Genomic DNA, 17358 nt, shown 5'->3' with positions numbered 1-17358 from the left:
ATAAAGAGAATCTTCATTATGGACTTGATGCACTACGCGAGATAGCTCGGCTACAGTACCACATCATTAAGATAAAACCGATGATTCGAAGTGTGAATTCTTTAAACATGTCATGGGCGACTTACATGAGCACCAGGTATCTCAGAATAGACCCTTTCTCAACGCCGGAGTAGACTATTGTGAACCAATCTGGATCCATCATAAAGTTCGAGGAAAACGTCCCGACAAAGCTTACATTGCAGTATTTGTATGTGTTGAGTTTGGCGCTAAGGTTCGATGTTTTAGCGGGCCCACAAGAAACACTTCACTTTTCACGTGATACTTCATTTATTACTTCCACGTGTTTTCTTATGCTAATGGTAGGAGAAGTGGGTGTGTGTATGGTGAGCGAGCGAGTCGGTAGTTGAGCCGCTATAAATTAAACGCCCTTACTCGCGGTTGTAACCAAACTATTCTGTCCGCCGCTTAGTAACAAGCATAGAACCTAACATGTAAGCTTAAAGCGCAAGATGCAACGGTTAATTTCCCAGCACGTAGGCTGGCGCTTAAGTATAAGTATGAAAATGAAAGAGACAGTGATATGGGTTAACCCATTGGCGTCTAATACAGCTACTTTAGCCACGGGCCGTTGAAGAGTCCCGTTGGCGGTTCTGATCATCACTCGACGCACCTGGTTGTCTTTGGCCAGGATTGTTTGCTCGACTATACCTTTTGGCCATCTATTTCGGGGCAGAGTCTCGTCCAATATTACAACGACGTCTCCAGCTGCTATTGGTGGTCTCTTCGTAAACCATTTTCCTCGCCTAGCTAAATCTGGAACGTATTCGCGTACCCATCGTCGCCAAAATTAATCGGCGAATTCTTGTACAGCTTGCCACATGTGCTGTACGGTGTGTCTGGTTTTGAAGACTGGTTTATAACCGCTTGCTGATCCTAGTAGTAGATGGTTAGGGGGTGATAGCCTCGTCGTCTTTGCTGTCCAGAGAGACAAAAGTAAGGGTTCTGGGGTTTAGGATAAATTCCACTTCCCAGAGTGCGCTTTGTAGGCCCTCACTGGTGAATTTTCTTGCTGGGCAGATTGCGTAGAGTACAGTCTTGACGGAACGAACAAGTCGCTCCCATGCTCCCCCCCCATATGAGGAGCGGCTGGTGGATTAAATTTTCATTTGATGTCATTGAACGCCGGTTGCACGGCGTTGAAGTTGATCGTCTGCGCTTTGTCACAGATAATCTTTTCGGCAGCTTTGAAGTTAGTGCCATTGTCGCTGTAAATTTCTCTTGGGGTCCCGCGCGTGTCCAGAGAGCACGCCAGTTCTATATGCACTGCCCGTGTGGTTAGGCAGGTGAAAATAACGCCCCATCTTTTTTCGCTTCGCCGTCCTACAGCAACCATGAAGGGCCCGAAGTAGTCGATACCGACGTAAGTGAAGGGACGTTGGTAGGCAGCCAGCCTAGCGATGGGCAAGAGAGCCATTTGCGGTGGATCCGGCATGGCGCTCTCGATTTTACAGCGTTGGCAAGACTTCCGCATGCCTTTGTATAAGACTCGTAGGCGTGGGATGTAAAACATGCCGCGAATCCTGTTAATACACGTCTCATGGGATGTGTGGTGCATTTCCTGATGATACCAGTTCACTATGAGTCGAGTAATATGGTGCCCATATGGAAGCAGTATTTGGTTTTGGCCGTTTAGGTTTTCTGCTCGCCCTCGGGTACGTAGGAGCTGGTTTTCATCTAAAAAGATATTCAAACATTGTAATGTACACAACCGGAAATAATTGCAGATCATGTACTTCCCCTCTTAGTCAAAAAAAATCTTTCTTAATCAAAGAGGAGGTCGGGTTCGGCCTAAACAGGTGGCCTCTCTCTTGTAGTCCCTGTACATCAGATGTTACGATGGGCAAGAGCACCACAAATCAGACCGAAGCCAACACATACGGGCTTAATGTATTGAGAAGTTTGGATCCGGTTGGGACTTCTGGCTGTCGGCTAGCAAACAGTCTTTGGGGGGTTCTTTGGACCAACAAGTTCTCAACACACCCGTATTACATAAAATAAAACAAAGTCCCTGTTGCACTAATATTACACAATTACTTAATTGAAAGAAATGAACTAAAAAGATAGAGAAAGAGGGATATTAGTATCGCACGAATAGGGAAGCTACTAAGATGTTATTATAGCTTCGCGTCTTAACCCACCCAACCAATGATTTTCCCATCGCAAGATTCGGGAAAATCCCAATATAATCAGCTCACCACTCACATTTCGCCATAAGGAAGATTACAAACTCTTTACTCAAACATTATAAACGATATTCACGAGGGTTACGGAATACTAAAATACTAAAAATGATGATTATTATAATAAACGATACTCAAATTAAATAATTGGATCATTTCAGGCATCCAAAAGCCAAATTAGGAATAATATGTTTTGTTTTGTTGAATCTTAATTGTAAGGTGGATATATATAAAATTATAGATATTCAAAACAAAAATGGCTTTTTTTAGCTTTACTGTACTCGAGATGGGTTTTCTTATTTGCAGATTAATTGACAATGAACTCTCTTTCTTTTTGCATACAAAAAACAGGGAAATACCAGATCGTTCATGATTTATGGTTTAAAACTTAGGACTTACCCATCCGTCCGGTCCGTCGAAGGCCTTCGTCGTCCGCTGGATGATGCTTAGGAATAAAATATTAGGTTAAATTAAGCGACTGGCATTCCTATGCAAGAAATTTGGTCCACGGGACTCTCAATCCGCAACGAAAAAACTTTCTCTGCCCGTATCCGATTCGGGCGGCTATTCCAAGCTAGTTAACTTCCTCGAAAAGTCTCTGTGACCTTCACGGTGTGCAGCTTTTGAGCGTTGTCTCAACAGAAAAATAGCCGGCTAACTGATCGTCCTTTCGTAATATGTTATTCGGTTCATTTAGCATATTTATCCTTTCGAGAAAAGTGTATTGGGAACCATGTGTGGCCATGTCAAAGGTAAATCATGGAAAGGAGAGCATCGTATACTCTGATGATACGAATTCCTTAGTGCACAGCTTATAGCGGGTATATGTAGATCCTATTCGCGCTGGTCCTCTTTGGGATAGGCGCGGATTGCTGCAATGATAGATCTGTTCACTCTCTGAGGCATTTGACTGTGGGGAATAAATTGCTGTATACACATGTTTTATGCCAAATGTCGTTAACCATGCATTAAATTCGCTTGCCTTGAATTGTGAACCATTGTCGCTAACTAATATCTCGGGAACTCCATATCGAAAGAATATATTATCCTGCAGACCCTCTTGAATCACATTGCTCTTAAATACTTTAAGGGGTTGAAGCCAATGATACTTAGATAAATGATCAACCACTATCAGAAGTCCGATATGCCCACGTTTGCTTCTTTCTTTTTCAATTTTCTCTCTCAGTTGTTGATATTCATCGTCATTGAAACTAGGTGAGTTCAAATCGACTAAGGAGCGGAGTTCCTCCAAAGCACACAAATCTTCCGAAAACATTCTGGACAATGCGTCTGGTACTACATTATCTTGACCTCTTCGGTGACTTACTTCAAACTTGTACCCTTGCAGCTTCATCGCCCATCTCGCAAGTCTTCCTTTCAAATCCGATTGTCGCGCTAACCAAACTAAACTGGCGTGATCGGTTATAACTTCGAATTCTTGTAGTTCAAGATAACAGCGGAATTTTTCTGTCACGCTATAATTTCGTTGAGGTGTCGTTAATTTCTTCGACATAAAAGCTATAGGTTTCTCAGCTCCTTCTTCGTCCAATTGTACCAACATTGCGCCAATGCCGTAGTTGCTTGCATCACAATGCACGTAGAATTTCTTGTTAAAGTCTGGATTGATCAAGATCGGGGCCGAGGTTAACTTTTCCTTAAGTTCTTCGAAGGCAACTTGAGCTTCCTGTGTCCATAAAAATTTCTTTTTCTTAGTTAGCAATTGGGTGATCGGAAATGTAATGTCAGAAAAATTCTCAATGAATTTACGATACTAACCAACAACACCCAAGAAACCTCAGGTCTGTTTTATAGTTTTCGGAACCGGCCAATTTTTTATTGCTTCTATTTTGGCAGGATCTGTTTATATTCCTCCTCTTCCTATAATATAGCCCAGATATGGCACTTCTGTAACACAAAACTTGGTCTTTTCTATATTTAGCGTTAGATTTGCCTTTCTGAATTGCTGAGACATACGAATCAGAATCTCCAAGTGAGTATCAAAATCTTCTGAAACAACACAGAGATCGTCTAGGTATCCGAACACCCAATATTTCAGATCTGCTGGGATTAGATCGTCTATCAAACGCGCCATGGTTTGCGAAGCGTTGCATAATCCGAACGGCATTACGGTGAATTGGTAAAGGGGGCGGCCGGGTATCGTAAAAGCTGTTATGGGTTTGGATTTTTCTGAAAGAGCAATTTGCCAGTAGGCGTCTTTCAAATCGATTTTTGTTATAAAACTGGCCTTTGGCAGTCGCGCGAAAATTCCATCTATGATTTGCAGAGGGTATGCATCCTTTTTTGTGACTTCATTTATTTTTCTTGCATCCAAACATAATCGCACTTTTCCGGGTTTTACCACCATACGCATAGGAGAACTCCAAGGACTATTGGCTCTCTCGATCACTCCCATTTCTAACATTCGGTCGATTTCTTTATACATAAACTTTTCAACCGCTGGCGACACAGGATAGAAGCGTTGCTTGATTGGAGTTGCTTCTTTAATCTCTATGTCATGAACAATAAGTGGAGTTCGACCTAATCCTTGTTGTTTAAAATTGAATAACATCACTTAATCTTTGCTCCTGCTCTGGTTTCTTTTCACATTTCTTTTCGTCATCAACCGAGTGAATATTTTTATCTAATGTGGGAGTCTTACAACGAAATGAAAATTCTGGACATAACTCAAAAGATTTCCAGAAATCGATTCCCAAAATAAGTCGTTATGCTAATGACGGGATAATAAAAATAATAATATTGCACCTCTGTTCTTACTATTCCGGTGACTGGATGTCTTTTCCCATCAACTGTGGCCACACTTGATATAATAGTTGAAAATCCGGGGTATTCCGTCCAGTCTTTTGTTGCTAAATCTGATTTGATACAACTGATATTGGCTCCAGTATCCAATAGACCAAGCTCAGAAAATTCGAGAAATTTAACTGGAGCGTAGAAACGGCCATCTGCGGCTTTATTAATCATAGACGCTATTATTAGTTTTTGGGCATCTTTTACTTTCTTCCAAAAGCGGCGCAGACGTTCGTTTGAGCGACTTCTAATGAACTGGAAAGTTGCAACTTCCTGTGCAAAGATTTTGTCTCGAATCGCTAAATAGTTTTGCATCCGTTGATGGTATGGTAGTCTGTCATTATCTGTCAAATCTGGTGTTTTGTTGTTCGTCGCTGTATTATTGATAACATCTACTGAGGGTCCACTCGATTGCGACGGAATGATGGGCCCTGATTGGAGTTTTTCGAACGAGCTAGACATACATCGCATTGTGGTTTGTAAACATTTTTCTTTCCACATCCGTAGCAGAAAATGCGGCGCTCTTCTAAGCACATGTCCCATCTGTGTCCTTCGATGTCACAATTCCAACAAATGTATTTCTTTTCCTTGACGTGAATTGCATTTAGCTCAGGTTGAATATCTCCCTCCTCGGGCTCTTCATTTCCTGATTCTTCACGGAGAAATTGCTCTCGGCGGTGCACCAATTGGCGAAGTTTAGATACCGATTCTATGGGAACGTATAATAACGCTTCTCGTACTTCAGAAATAAGGTTTCTTTGTAGCTGATGAACGAGTCGTTTTTCCTCCATTGGTATTGTCAATCTCGATACCAAAATCATTACGTCTTCGTAGTTAACATCAAATGCTTCACCAATCCTCTGTTTTCGGTTGCGGATTTCTTCAAGAATCAAATCATCATCCTTAAAATCGTCATATTCCAGTTTCAAATCCAGACAGAATTCTTCCCAAATAACTTCGTCATGGTCTTTTCGATAGCGCCAATACCATTCCTTGGTTCTTCCGGTTAATAGTAGGTGCAAATTTCTGCACACCGGTGTAAAATCACTCTGAAAGTTATCTACAGTTAACGCTTTCATTCTGTAAAGAAATTCTGAAACTGTAGGACCTTTAGGAGACGCATCAAATTTAATACAACTTTGTACTAGTTGGGCAGCTTTTGCAGGATTAATGTAATGGTGAGATGTCGAATTCGATATTGGCGTCGGAGCGCGATGCTGATCGTGGTTACTAGATTGTCCAACTGATCAATTAAATATTCCATTCTCTTAAAAATTGCATCCACGTTTACCTCAGCTGCTCTGCCCGAAGTTGATTATTGCTGGGACCGAGCTGAACGCTGGTTGTGTTGATTCGAGTTCTCCGGCTTACGTGCCGTTGAAGCTTTTGGTTTTGTTCCCCTAGCTCCTGATTTTAATGGACAGGCCGGAGATGCTACATTACTTGACTGTGATTGAGCTCTAGTATTATGGGTCTTCTTGTTTCTATTATCTATGTGACCCTCCACTTGTTCAGACATTATGAACTGGACTAAATCTTTCTGGTGGCATACTTTCTTACAGCAATGACATTCCTGATGTTCTTGTATATAACTTTCTATACACTCTTGGTGAAAAATATGTTTACATTTAGTAATCCTAAGATCTACTGTTTCAAAATTACTTTCAAACAAATTGCATTCTGCTTCTGGTAGCACACTCAATTCTTCATTACTTTGAATTACTGGCATTTTGATTATTTTTCCACAAAAAATTACTTTAGATACTTTATTTAATTTGTTTTAATATATTTAATCATATAACTATTATCTTCCTTGTGAGGGTGAGCAAAATTATAGGAGCTGTACTAATATCCAGGGAGAAATGAACTAATCGATAGTTCAATCTCAAGAAATTTTTGTGAAGGGATAGAAAAATCTTGTCGTCCTAGACCTAATCATCTATATCAAATCCAAAACGAAAAGACTGATCTCAACAAACTCCTAAACTGAACTAGCTTTGTTTCATCGGTCAGTATTCGGACCTCGCCAAATATCTGCAGTTCCAGATGATTTAGCAGTCAATTTAATGGTATATGCTGAAATATTTGTTCTATTGTTTTTAAAAGAAATGGACAAAATCAATAAACTACAATGCCAACGCCGACATCACAAGCTTAATATGCCTTACTGGTCGTAAATTCGAAACAATCAAATTGACGAATTCCAATAAAAAACACAGCCTATAATATACGTCTGTCATTATATTGTAGAGTTTGTATATGTTTCTAAATATATTCACTAATTCATGTTAAAGCTCCTCATCACTGGTCAGAACTCGGATTCTCCAAATATCTGCATTCCTAATAAATAAGTTACTCAAACAACCTTCCATGAATACAAAAAGAAAGCGAAATGAAAAGAAAATAAAAAATTTGATAGCAAAGGAATAGATAAAAACACTAGGGATTTCATTAAGAGATAGAATAAGAAGTAGAAGGAAAAAAGGAACCTGAAATTCTTGAACAACTCAGCTCAGCCTGAATCCTTTAGAGAAACACGGTTGAACCGAAATACTGTATCAAGTCTAACAAGGCCGTTGGGCGCCATAATTATGTAATGTACACAACCGGAAATAATTGCAGATCATGTGCATCCCCTCTTAGTCAAAAAAAAATCTTTCTTGATCAAAGAGGAGGTCGGGTTCGGCCTAAATAGGTGGCCACTCTCTTGCAGTCCCTGTACATCAGATGTTACGATGGGCAAGAGCACCACAAATCAGACCGAAGCCAACACATACGGGCTTAATGTATTGAGAAGTTTGGATCCGGTTGGGACTTCTGGCTGTCGGCTAGCAAACAGTCTTTGGGGGAGTTCTTTGGACCAACAAGTTCTCAACACACCCGTATTTCATAAAATAAAACAAAGTCCCTGTTGCACTAATATTACACAATTACTTAATTGAAAGAAATGAACTAAAAAGATAGAGAAAGAGGGATATTAGTATCGCACGAATAGGGAAGCTATTAAGATGTTATTGTAGCTTCGCGTCCTAACCCACCCAACCAATGATTTTCCCATCGCAAGATTCGGGAAAATCCCAATATAATCAGCTCACCACTCACATTTCGTCACAAGGAAGATTACACACTCTTTACTCAAACATTATAAACGATATTTATTCACGAGGGTTACGGAATACTAAAATACTTCTATAAGTCGGAAACATAATCCGATTTAACTAAACTAAAATGATGATTATTATAATAAACGATACTCAAATTAAATAATTGGATCATTTCAGGCATCCAAAAGCCAAATTAGGAATAATATGTTTTGTTTTGTTGAATCTTAATTGTAAGGTGGATATATATAAAATTATAGATATTCAAAATAAAAATGGCAATTGATATTTGTAAATCTTCAATTTAAATTATGATTTCAAATATAAATGGCGACTCTGCTCACACAGTCAAAGGCGGTTATCGATAGCGTTTTAAGTTTAACAAAATGATTAGCAATTTCCTTTTCTTTTCAATACTTCCAATACTTTTTAGCTTCACTGTACTCGAGATGGTTTTTCTTATTTGCAGATTAATTGACAATGAACTCTCTTTCTTTTTGCATACAAAAAACAGGGAAATACCAGATCGTTCATGATTTATGGTTTAAAACTTAGGACTTACCCATCCGTCCGGTCCGTCGAAGGCCTTCGTCGTCCGCTGGATGATGCTTAGGAATAAAATATTAGGTTAAATCAAGCGACTGGTATTCCTATGCAAGAAATTTGGTCCATGGGACTCTCAATCCGCAAAGAAAAAAACTTTCTCTGCCCGTATCCGATTCGGGCGGCTATTCCAAGATAGTTAACTTCCTCGAAAAGTCTCTGTGCCCTTCACGGTGTGCAGCTTTTGAGCGGTGTCTCAACAGAAAAATATCATTTGCAAATTTACAGAATGCCAATTGTGATTCCTTTTTCCAGGTTTCCAAAATACAAATCGATTTTGGCTAATTTTCAAACGAACTTGTTAGAAATTAACAATGATTCGAATATCCACAAAAAATATAACTTACGATAATAAGATTCACAAAATAGTTGTCCTTGATGCTCCAAATTAGTATAAAGTTAATCATTAGGCTTGATGGCCGGGAAAATTTCAGATTTAATTTTATATATTTTTTCTTAAGGAGCGGCGTGGTTAAGGCGTCTAGCCAGGGCGGAAGTTCGTCGGAAAAGTGTGTGACCAATGCATGCGAACTAGTAGAACTATCGAACGTCTAAGCTCAGCTGATCATTATTATCGACGCACTTACCACTTACTGAAATTCAACTTAAAGCCTTAATTTTCAAAAATAGAACTAACGGCAGAAACTGGGCACTACAACATATGAGTTTAGAATTTGTTTTTAAAGGTTTACCTCTCGTTAAGTTGCGAATTTCTGGGTTGAATTCAGATGACTGCGCATGCCGCAGTAGGAGTGTGCGTGCCTGCTCAATCATCTCTTAAGACACCTCTGTGGGTGGCGATGCCTTCTTGTGTTTTGCTTTCAGTTTCTCAATATAGAGAATAAAGCGCGCTAAAGCTTGATATAGCCTGCGCCAGTCGGAAAAACATTCCGCGTTAAGTTTTAGCTCCATCAGCGCATTGTCAACGAAAAGTATGTTGTGCCTGACTTCAGCATTGTTTGGTGGCCCCAAATCATCGCATTTTGGCCACTCGTGTTGATCCTGCAGCAAATAGTCTGGACCGTGTAGCCAAGTTTCATGTTTATTGGCGTTGTGTTTTTTGTTGTAAGGATCCGTTTCCATTGTATCCATTTAGGTAACAATGCGTCGGGCAAACCAGTACCCTAGCCAATGCCGCTTCTCCAGACTTCTTGCAGTAGGATTTTCAGCTCTATTGTAAAGCATGAGATGAAGCCGAGTGGGTCGTACATTGACATAAGTACTTGCAAGAGCTCGCGTTTGGTTGGTGTTTTGTCGCTGTCCAAAACGTTGCGCTTCAGCCTGGCAAACTTGCAGATGAATGTGAATACGTCGGAGTTCGTCGCCCAATATACAAGCCGAGTACCTTTTCTGTGGCGGTAATTTCGACAGCTTCGGGGAGCAGCGAATTGCTCTTTAGTATTCGGAGGACCTCCTTTGAGTTCGAAGACCAATTGCGTATGTGGAAACCACCTGCTGCATGGATATCTCTGACTTGAGTTGCGATGTTTCCGACTTCCACGTAGTCGTCGCCACTGTATATAACATCATCCAGGTAGTGGTAGTCCTTCACGGCTTGTGCTGCTTGAGGGTACTGTTGGCGGAATCGATCTGCATTTTCGTCGCGAATAAAGTGTGCAATGCAGGGTGCGCAATTGATTCCGAAAGTAAGCGCTTCCATAACATAGACGTTAGGCTCTTGCCTCTCGGATTTGCTGTCGAACCACAGAAACCTTTGCGCATGGGTGTCTGCTGGTTTCACTCGGATCTGGTGGAACATCTCGGCAATATCGCCACAGATAGCCACTCGTCCCACTCAGAATGAGAGGTCAAACAGGGAGTTCAGGAGATCTGGACCACTCCAGATGTAAACATTCACGGCCTTGCCGCCAGATTGGGCGGCTGCGTCCCATACAAGCCGGACCTTCGCCGGTTTATTTGGATTTTTAGTTATGAAGGTTGGTAGATTCCATGTCCGTCTGTTTGGTGCAGCTATTTCCTCCAGCGTCAGCATGCGAGCATAGCCCTTTTCGGCGAGGTTCTCGATTTGCTTGGTGATTTGCTCCTTCAACTGTGGTTGTCGGGAAAATTGCTTTTGTAGGCTTTTAAGCCGTTTTAGTGCGTTTGCGTAGCTATCAGGTAATAAAACTTCAGGGTCTTTCCACATTAGACCGACCTCGTACTTGCCATTCTTCAGGGAGGTAGTAGATTCAAGTCTGATGAGAGCTTGAGTTTCTTTTAGTGATGATAGCGGTTTTGCTGTGGTAGCGTCTAATGAGAACGCTTGTTTGATGATCTCATGCTTGGCGTCTGCGTCTCTGCATCCACACATGTGAACGCTCACATAAGCTCTAGTGGCCCTTGATGGCGTGGAGCTTTGTAGTGCCCATCCCAGTCGCGTCTTTGACGCTATTGGTTGGTGCCTTGCCCCCTCTTTGATTTTTAGGGGTACTGCGAGGTTCCAGTTATTTGTGCCGATTAGGATGCTTGGGCGTGCGTTGGTGTATGATGCTATCGGTAGTCCCGCTAGGTGGGGGAATTCTTTGGCGAGAGCCCTTATGTCGATAGACTGTACAGGTAGATCCAGGGTATCTACGCTGTGAACCTCTTCCAAGTAGAATAGATTGCCATTATGTGGATTGGCAACCGTAAGCGTGACACGTTCCGATGCATTTTCTTCGCGTGTTGTATCGTTGGTCCATTTTAGGCACAGTGGATCTGGAACTCCTTTTAAGCCGAGCTGCTAAAGACCTTGTTGTCGATGAGCGTTAGTGCCGATCCCTCATCTAGAAATGCAAAAGTGTTAGTGACTTTCGTTTTATTGATGATTTGTATTGGAATGACACGGATCGCTGGGTGTGCTTGCCCTCCGGCGTATGCACGTTGGTGACCATAGCTGGCCTGTTTGGGCTGCTGGATTTCGCAGCCTCTGGTATTGGCTGCATCTCGTGGATCAATGGGTGATGTTTGCTTCGGCAGCCTCGTATGCCGCAAACCTTCTCACGTTGGCACTTTTGGTGATGATGGTTTAGGCATTGTTGGCAGAGCTTGTGATTTTTCAGAAAAGACATCTTTTGTTGATGTGGCGTGGCTTTGAACGATGGGCAGCTGTGTATTTTGTGCCCCGATCTACGTATCTACGTATAGAGCTCCCAAATCTACGTATTTTTTTTTAAATTGTACAAAAAAAAAAATTGCAAATTTTTTTTAGATATAAACAAGAATTTAAATGTTTAATTTAAAAGTAAACGAGTAATTTGCAATTTACCAACACTAACAGTGTGCTAGCAGCAGGCTTTAGTCAAGATGTTGCCTAATGTTGCCAGAAAGAACAGGCTGGCAACGCTATTCATTATTCTCAGCTGTGCAGCACATGTAAATTTTTGTCGCGATAAAAAGTTCCTAAAGTTTGGTTGTTTTTATATTGATCTCAAATGGAAAACTACTCTTCTATAAGTAGTGAAAGCGATAAGGAGCAATCCACCACTCCCACAAAGAAACGGAAACGACACTATGACATGAAATATTCGGATAGTTGGGAGCACGACAAAAAATATTGCGGCTGGCTGAAAAGAAGCGTCAAAGGTAGCAATTTTTTCTTTTGCAAAATTTGCAAAATAGACTTAAAATGTGGTGCAGGTACAAGAGTTCTAGATAATCACGTAAATTGTACAAAACATAAGAACAACGAGAGAAGTATGTATTTTGTTTATTCATTTGTGTCTGTTGTCTTCGAGTTTGTTATGTCTGTATCTTAATTTATGTTTTTATGTGTTTTTAACAACTTGTCCTTGTGCAGGAGGAACTAAACCCAGTGTTTATTCAACAAACGTTATACATATTTTTAATGCATATATATAAATATTTTTAATACATTAATTTCAAGGCGTCCATCAACCAACAATTTTATCTATGTTGCCTGACACAGCTTTAACTACTTTTAAAAACAACATAAAGAGCGCCGAAATAAAAATGTCTTTATTTTTGGCAAAGCATAATTTGCCATTTTCCTTGGACACCGATTTACAAGATCTAATTCAAAGTATCGACAAGGACTCAAAAATAGCTGCAAAATTACAATTTGGACGTGGTAAAGCTCATGATATTATAACACATGTTACTGGACAAGTGGCAGAAGATCATATAATTAACCGTTTAAAAAACAACAAATTCTCGTTAATCGTTGACGAGAGCACCGACAGGTCTACCACAAAACATTTGGCGCTTATTGCAAGAACTGCAATCAACTTTAAAGTTAAAGATAATTTTTTAGGCCTCTTAAAAGTCTCCAGCAGCACTGCCTCTGATTTGCACAATGACTTAGTATCATTTTTCGAAAAAAAAAAACCATTCCATTTAAAGAAAACATGATTGGCTTTGCAGCAGATGGGACGAATTCAATGTTTGGTCAACACCATTCTCTGTCAAAATTGCTATCAGACGATATTCCTGATTTATTTCTTATGAAGTGCATTTGCCACTCCTTTCATCTTTGTGCCTCAGTGTATGCTTGTAAGGAGCTTCCACGCAATATTGAGGACTTCGCTCGCGAAGTGTATACATTTATACAAAACAGTCCGAAACGTATTGCGGCCTTTCAAGAATTCCAAGCTTTTGTTTAAACCGTGTCAAACAAGGTGGCTTTCTTTGATGCAAGTAGTAAAAAGACTGTTGGAACAACTACCGGCATTAAAGTTATATTTTCAAGCATTTGGGAGGCAATGTGGCTGCCCTAACTCTTCAAAATAGCGGAACCATTGATTGTGCGAATTTATTATTATTTCGGCAAAATTGTCTTAAGTTTTTTATTGAGAGTCTTCAAATAAAAAAGCGCTTCCCATTTAACAACGAACACATGCAAAAAATGAAGCAATTGCAGTTCTTAAATCCTGCGGTATTCTTAAACAAGAAATTAATACGCAATATACCATCGATTACACAAGCTGCACTTTCATTTCCAGGTAACTACTTTAAAATTTATTGTTTTATATAACCTCTAATAAACATGCATTTTCATGACAGGACTGTGCACGCGAAATTTCAATGAGCTCGACAGGGAGTGGCGTATCTTACGGAATACAGATCTGCCCTTTACTGGGGAAGATGCTAAGGAAGTAGAGATTTGGGCGTATATTGCAAATATTAAAAAGGCGATATCATCTGAGCCATCGAAAGAGCACCTAAGCTATTTTAATAAAAATATTCACTCCTAAATATTAAAAAAAATGTAAATTTTATTAATAAAAACTTATATGTAAACAAATATGGCATATATATAATTAAAATACACTTTATAATTGGCTTTGTTTGACTTTAAAAAATATACGTAGATCTACGTATTTGACCAAATTTTGGCTACGTAAAAATACGTAGATTTTTAGTTCAAGCTACGTATAAAAAAAAATTTCATTTTGCAGCACTGGTGCAGAGGCACCTGTGATGATTTAGACTTCCGCTCTTCTTATGGTAAAGCGGTGATGTTACCTGGCTTGCTGCTTCAGCTATGTCGTAGATCCATTTGCTAAAAGATTCCATTGATGGTATATTAGTGTCTTTGGGAAACATTACACACTGCAGCTTCAGTTGTGTGGGGAGTTTCTCTAGTAGCTCTTGTACGAGCATTGGGTTCTGCATGTAACCTGTGAGTCCACATGCTTCCATCGTTGAGTAGATGTTTCGTACACACAGTGAATATTCGATAAGTGGTTCAAGCTTATCTTTTATTGCGGGTAGTTGCCGCGTTTTTTCCAGTAAGTTGTGCAAAATATGCTCTGGCCGACCGAAACACATACGTAATGTTTGTATGATTTCAGGGACCATTGCTGGTAAAAGGAGTTTGGATTGAACTAACTCACGTGCCTTTTCCTTTCCCCTTTACCCAGCGATTTCCGTACTTGTCTGAAAACTATTGTAGAATAGAGGCCAGTTCTGAGGATTGCCATCAAATGTTGGAAGCTCTTTCGTTATCCCTGTGTTTAGGTCTGCGTCCATTCGCACTTTATTTTCTGGATAGTACGATGCAGCCCTGTTTTGAGTATTCGTAAAATTCCAGGGTGCCATCGGCGTAGCACTTAAGTGCGGTTGTTCGCGTGTCGTAGCACGCGTGTTGTTTGAGGAACGGCAGCTGCGGTGCCTCGTGATCGTAATGCCACGTGTCACGCACAGCTGAGTGTGTGACCAACGCTTTTTGTTTGGCAGAAGTAAAAATAGGAACAGCTGTCCTAGCTGTGTCCTGGAATATTTTTGGAGGGCATAGTCCAAAGTCCCGATCCGGTTCTTGTAGCGGCCCCGTTGGTTTTGCTGGTGACGAAGTAGCCTGAGGTTCGCCTGCTCGTGTGGTACTTCCGAGGTTCTGCAATGCGTTGCTCAATATGGTTGTGATGACTTCAGTTGACAGGTTGACGCAGTAGCAGTTCCAGCTGTTCTCAGATTTCTCGTCTATTACTCCAGCGCAGTCGAAATGATACCAGGAACAGCATCGATTGCATTGCACCATTCGGTCATTGTCTTCCTGCATGCAGTTCGTGCAATGATATATTCCACTTGATAAGTCTTTTGTTGCCATGGTTTACCAATGAGTTTATACTTTTAAGCGATGTTGATTAGTTACGTGACCTATGTAGGTCGTAAACGGTTGACCGTTGAGGTTATGTATCACAATTTAGTGATTAGTTATGCAATCATCAAGGTTGATCTCTATATGATTCACGTGTAGAACCGTGGGTTGACCCGTCGAGTTGAGTTAAATAATTAACTTTTTCGGTTCCCTTAGTGGTTTACCACTGTTAGATTAATATATAGAATTAATCTGTAGAATTAATTTATAGAATTCATGGCCTACAGTTTATAGAATTAATTGTAGAACTAATTCCTGGCATAATTTATAGAATTGTTGAGTTTGGCGCTAAGGTTCGATGTTTTAGCGGGCCCACAAGAAACACTTCACTTTTCACGTGATACTTCATTTATTTCTTCCACGTGTTTTCTTATGCTAATGGTAGGCTAAGTGGGTGTGTGTATGGTGAGCGAGCGAGTCGGTAGTTGAGCCGCTATAAATTAATCACCCTTACTCGCGGTTGTAACCGAACTGTTCTGTCCGCCGCTTAGTAACAAGCATAGAACCTAACATGTAAGCTTAAAGCGCAAGATGCAACGGTTAATTTCCCAGCACGTAGGCTGGCGCTTAAGTATAAGTATGAAAATAAGAGAGAATGAGTTATATGGGTTAACCCATAGGCGGCTGCGTCGGGTCTGCTGGGCAGTCAGTGGATTTCGGCGGCAACAGTATGCTTTGCAACCAAGACAGTACACACTTGGAGTTGGTTGGAGACCTGTCCACCTCCTCATTTGTGGATGCGCTTCAGCGCTTCATTGGGCACAGAGGAAGATGCCAGACATTATACTGCGATAATGCAAGAAACTTTGTTGGAGCAGACAATCAACTAAAAAGAACTGACCGATACAATACACTCAAAAAAGGCAGCAGGTACTATCAAGGAATTTTGCAACCAAAAAGGAGTACAATTTAGGTTCATACCACCACGGTCTTCACATTTCGGAGGATTATAGGAAGCTGCGGTAAAATCCACTAAGCATTTACTGTTGAAAAACGTATCGACAGCAGACTTAACGTTTGAAAAACTGTCTACCATCATTGTCAATGTTGAAGCAGTGCTGAACTCTCGTCCGTTAACGCCAAACTCAGACGATCCCAACGATTATTGTGGCATATTACGATCTCGAACAATATTGGGCTGACCTGAAAACATTTTCAGACGGAGTAGTAAAGGTTGATAAAATATGCGTGTTAATGAAGGTTCTTGCACCGCAATGCAGAGACATTTCGAGCATGTCAACTCAAAGCTAAGGACAGGAAACTATCTCCTTCACTGAGAACGCCAACGACGATCATCTTTATATATAATTGGGAACATTGCAAATGGTTTATTTGGTGTGCTGGACTCCAAGTATGCAACAGAGATGTCAGGCACGATACGAAAGGTTAGATCAAATGAAGACTCAACGATAAATATCATTAATCGAGACGAAGCCACAATTGAAAATCAGATAAAACTAGATAAACAACAAATGAACGACTTAACCAATGTCCAGGACAATGCGGTAAAAGCATTGCAATGGTATATCACGATAACTACTCAGATGACAGTGACTGAAGGGAATTTGCAACGAATTCAAACCGAAATTTCCCGAGTATTTACAGATGCCCATCATAGCAAAATAAGCCCGTTACTACTATCACCAGGCCAGCTTCGGGAACATCTGAACCAACTAAAGAGACATCTTCCGTTTAGTTTGGATTTGCCAGTTCCAGATAATGACGTCTTGCAATTATATGGCTTAATGAAGGCACAATCGCAAACAATCATGTAATATTTAAGGTCACATTTCCATTAGTGGAAACGCAGGCAGTGCAACTGTATAACCTGATACCCATTCCAGCAATTGGAACTGATGCGATAATAATCATTAAAATTCCCATTATTGCTGTCAACAAAGAACAAAATCAATACATCGGGCTCTCAAGAGCAGATCTGGAACAATGCCATCAGCTCAAAAACGAGCAATATATTTTTCTCTTGATAAACAAAAGACGGCTAAACGCAACT

At 40.5% G+C, this 17358-nt stretch overlaps 3 protein-coding genes across 3 annotated transcripts; all 3 read right to left on the bottom strand.

The window, feature by feature from the left end:
• Positions 1-1162: 1162 nt before the first annotated feature.
• On the bottom strand, positions 1163-1492 carry LOC137574902 (uncharacterized). Its single transcript, XM_068287350.1, has one exon. The coding sequence runs from the start codon at positions 1490-1492 to the stop codon at positions 1163-1165; it is 330 nt and encodes a 109-aa protein (XP_068143451.1).
• Positions 1493-1689: 197 nt separating this feature from the next.
• Positions 1690-10511, bottom strand: LOC137574901 (uncharacterized). The gene is made up of 2 exons (XM_068287349.1): positions 10098-10511; positions 1690-1734 (listed from the first exon to the last, which is right to left on the bottom strand). Exons 1-2 carry the CDS (start codon positions 10509-10511, stop codon positions 1690-1692), a joined length of 459 nt encoding a protein of 152 aa, XP_068143450.1.
• Positions 10512-10547: 36 nt separating this feature from the next.
• On the bottom strand, positions 10548-11802 carry LOC137574900 (uncharacterized). The gene is made up of 2 exons (XM_068287348.1): positions 11578-11802; positions 10548-11471 (listed from the first exon to the last, which is right to left on the bottom strand). The coding sequence occupies exons 1-2, from the start codon at positions 11800-11802 to the stop codon at positions 10548-10550; spliced, it is 1149 nt and encodes a 382-aa protein (XP_068143449.1).
• Between the last annotated feature and the right edge of the window lie 5556 nt (positions 11803-17358).

This window comes from Drosophila tropicalis, unplaced genomic scaffold (assembly GCF_018151085.1).
Source record: "Drosophila tropicalis isolate 14030-0801.00 unplaced genomic scaffold, ASM1815108v1 contig_483, whole genome shotgun sequence".
Lineage (NCBI taxonomy): Eukaryota > Metazoa > Arthropoda > Insecta > Diptera > Drosophilidae > Drosophila > Drosophila tropicalis.
The sequence above is the reverse complement of the archived record's forward strand: the minus strand, read 5'-3'. Positions and strand labels throughout refer to the sequence as shown.

What these genes read in the sequence shown, in the direction of transcription:
- LOC137574902 (XM_068287350.1), bottom strand. Translation starts at nt 1,492, where the DNA reads ATGCCGGATCCACCGCAAATGGCTCTCTTGCCCATCGCTAGGCTGGCT.
- LOC137574901 (XM_068287349.1), bottom strand. Translation starts at nt 10,511, where the DNA reads ATGTTCCACCAGATCCGAGTGAAACCAGCAGACACCCATGCGCAAAGG. An exon ending in AAATTACCGCCACAGAAAAG is followed by an intron (nt 1,735 to 10,097) that starts GTACTCGGCTTG and finishes ATATCTTTTTAG; the next exon opens with ATGAAAACCAGCTCCTACGT.
- LOC137574900 (XM_068287348.1), bottom strand. Translation starts at nt 11,802, where the DNA reads ATGTCTTTTCTGAAAAATCACAAGCTCTGCCAACAATGCCTAAACCAT. An exon ending in GCAAGCACACCCAGCGATCC is followed by an intron (nt 11,472 to 11,577) that starts GTGTCATTCCAA and finishes GGTCTTTAGCAG; the next exon opens with CTCGGCTTAAAAGGAGTTCC.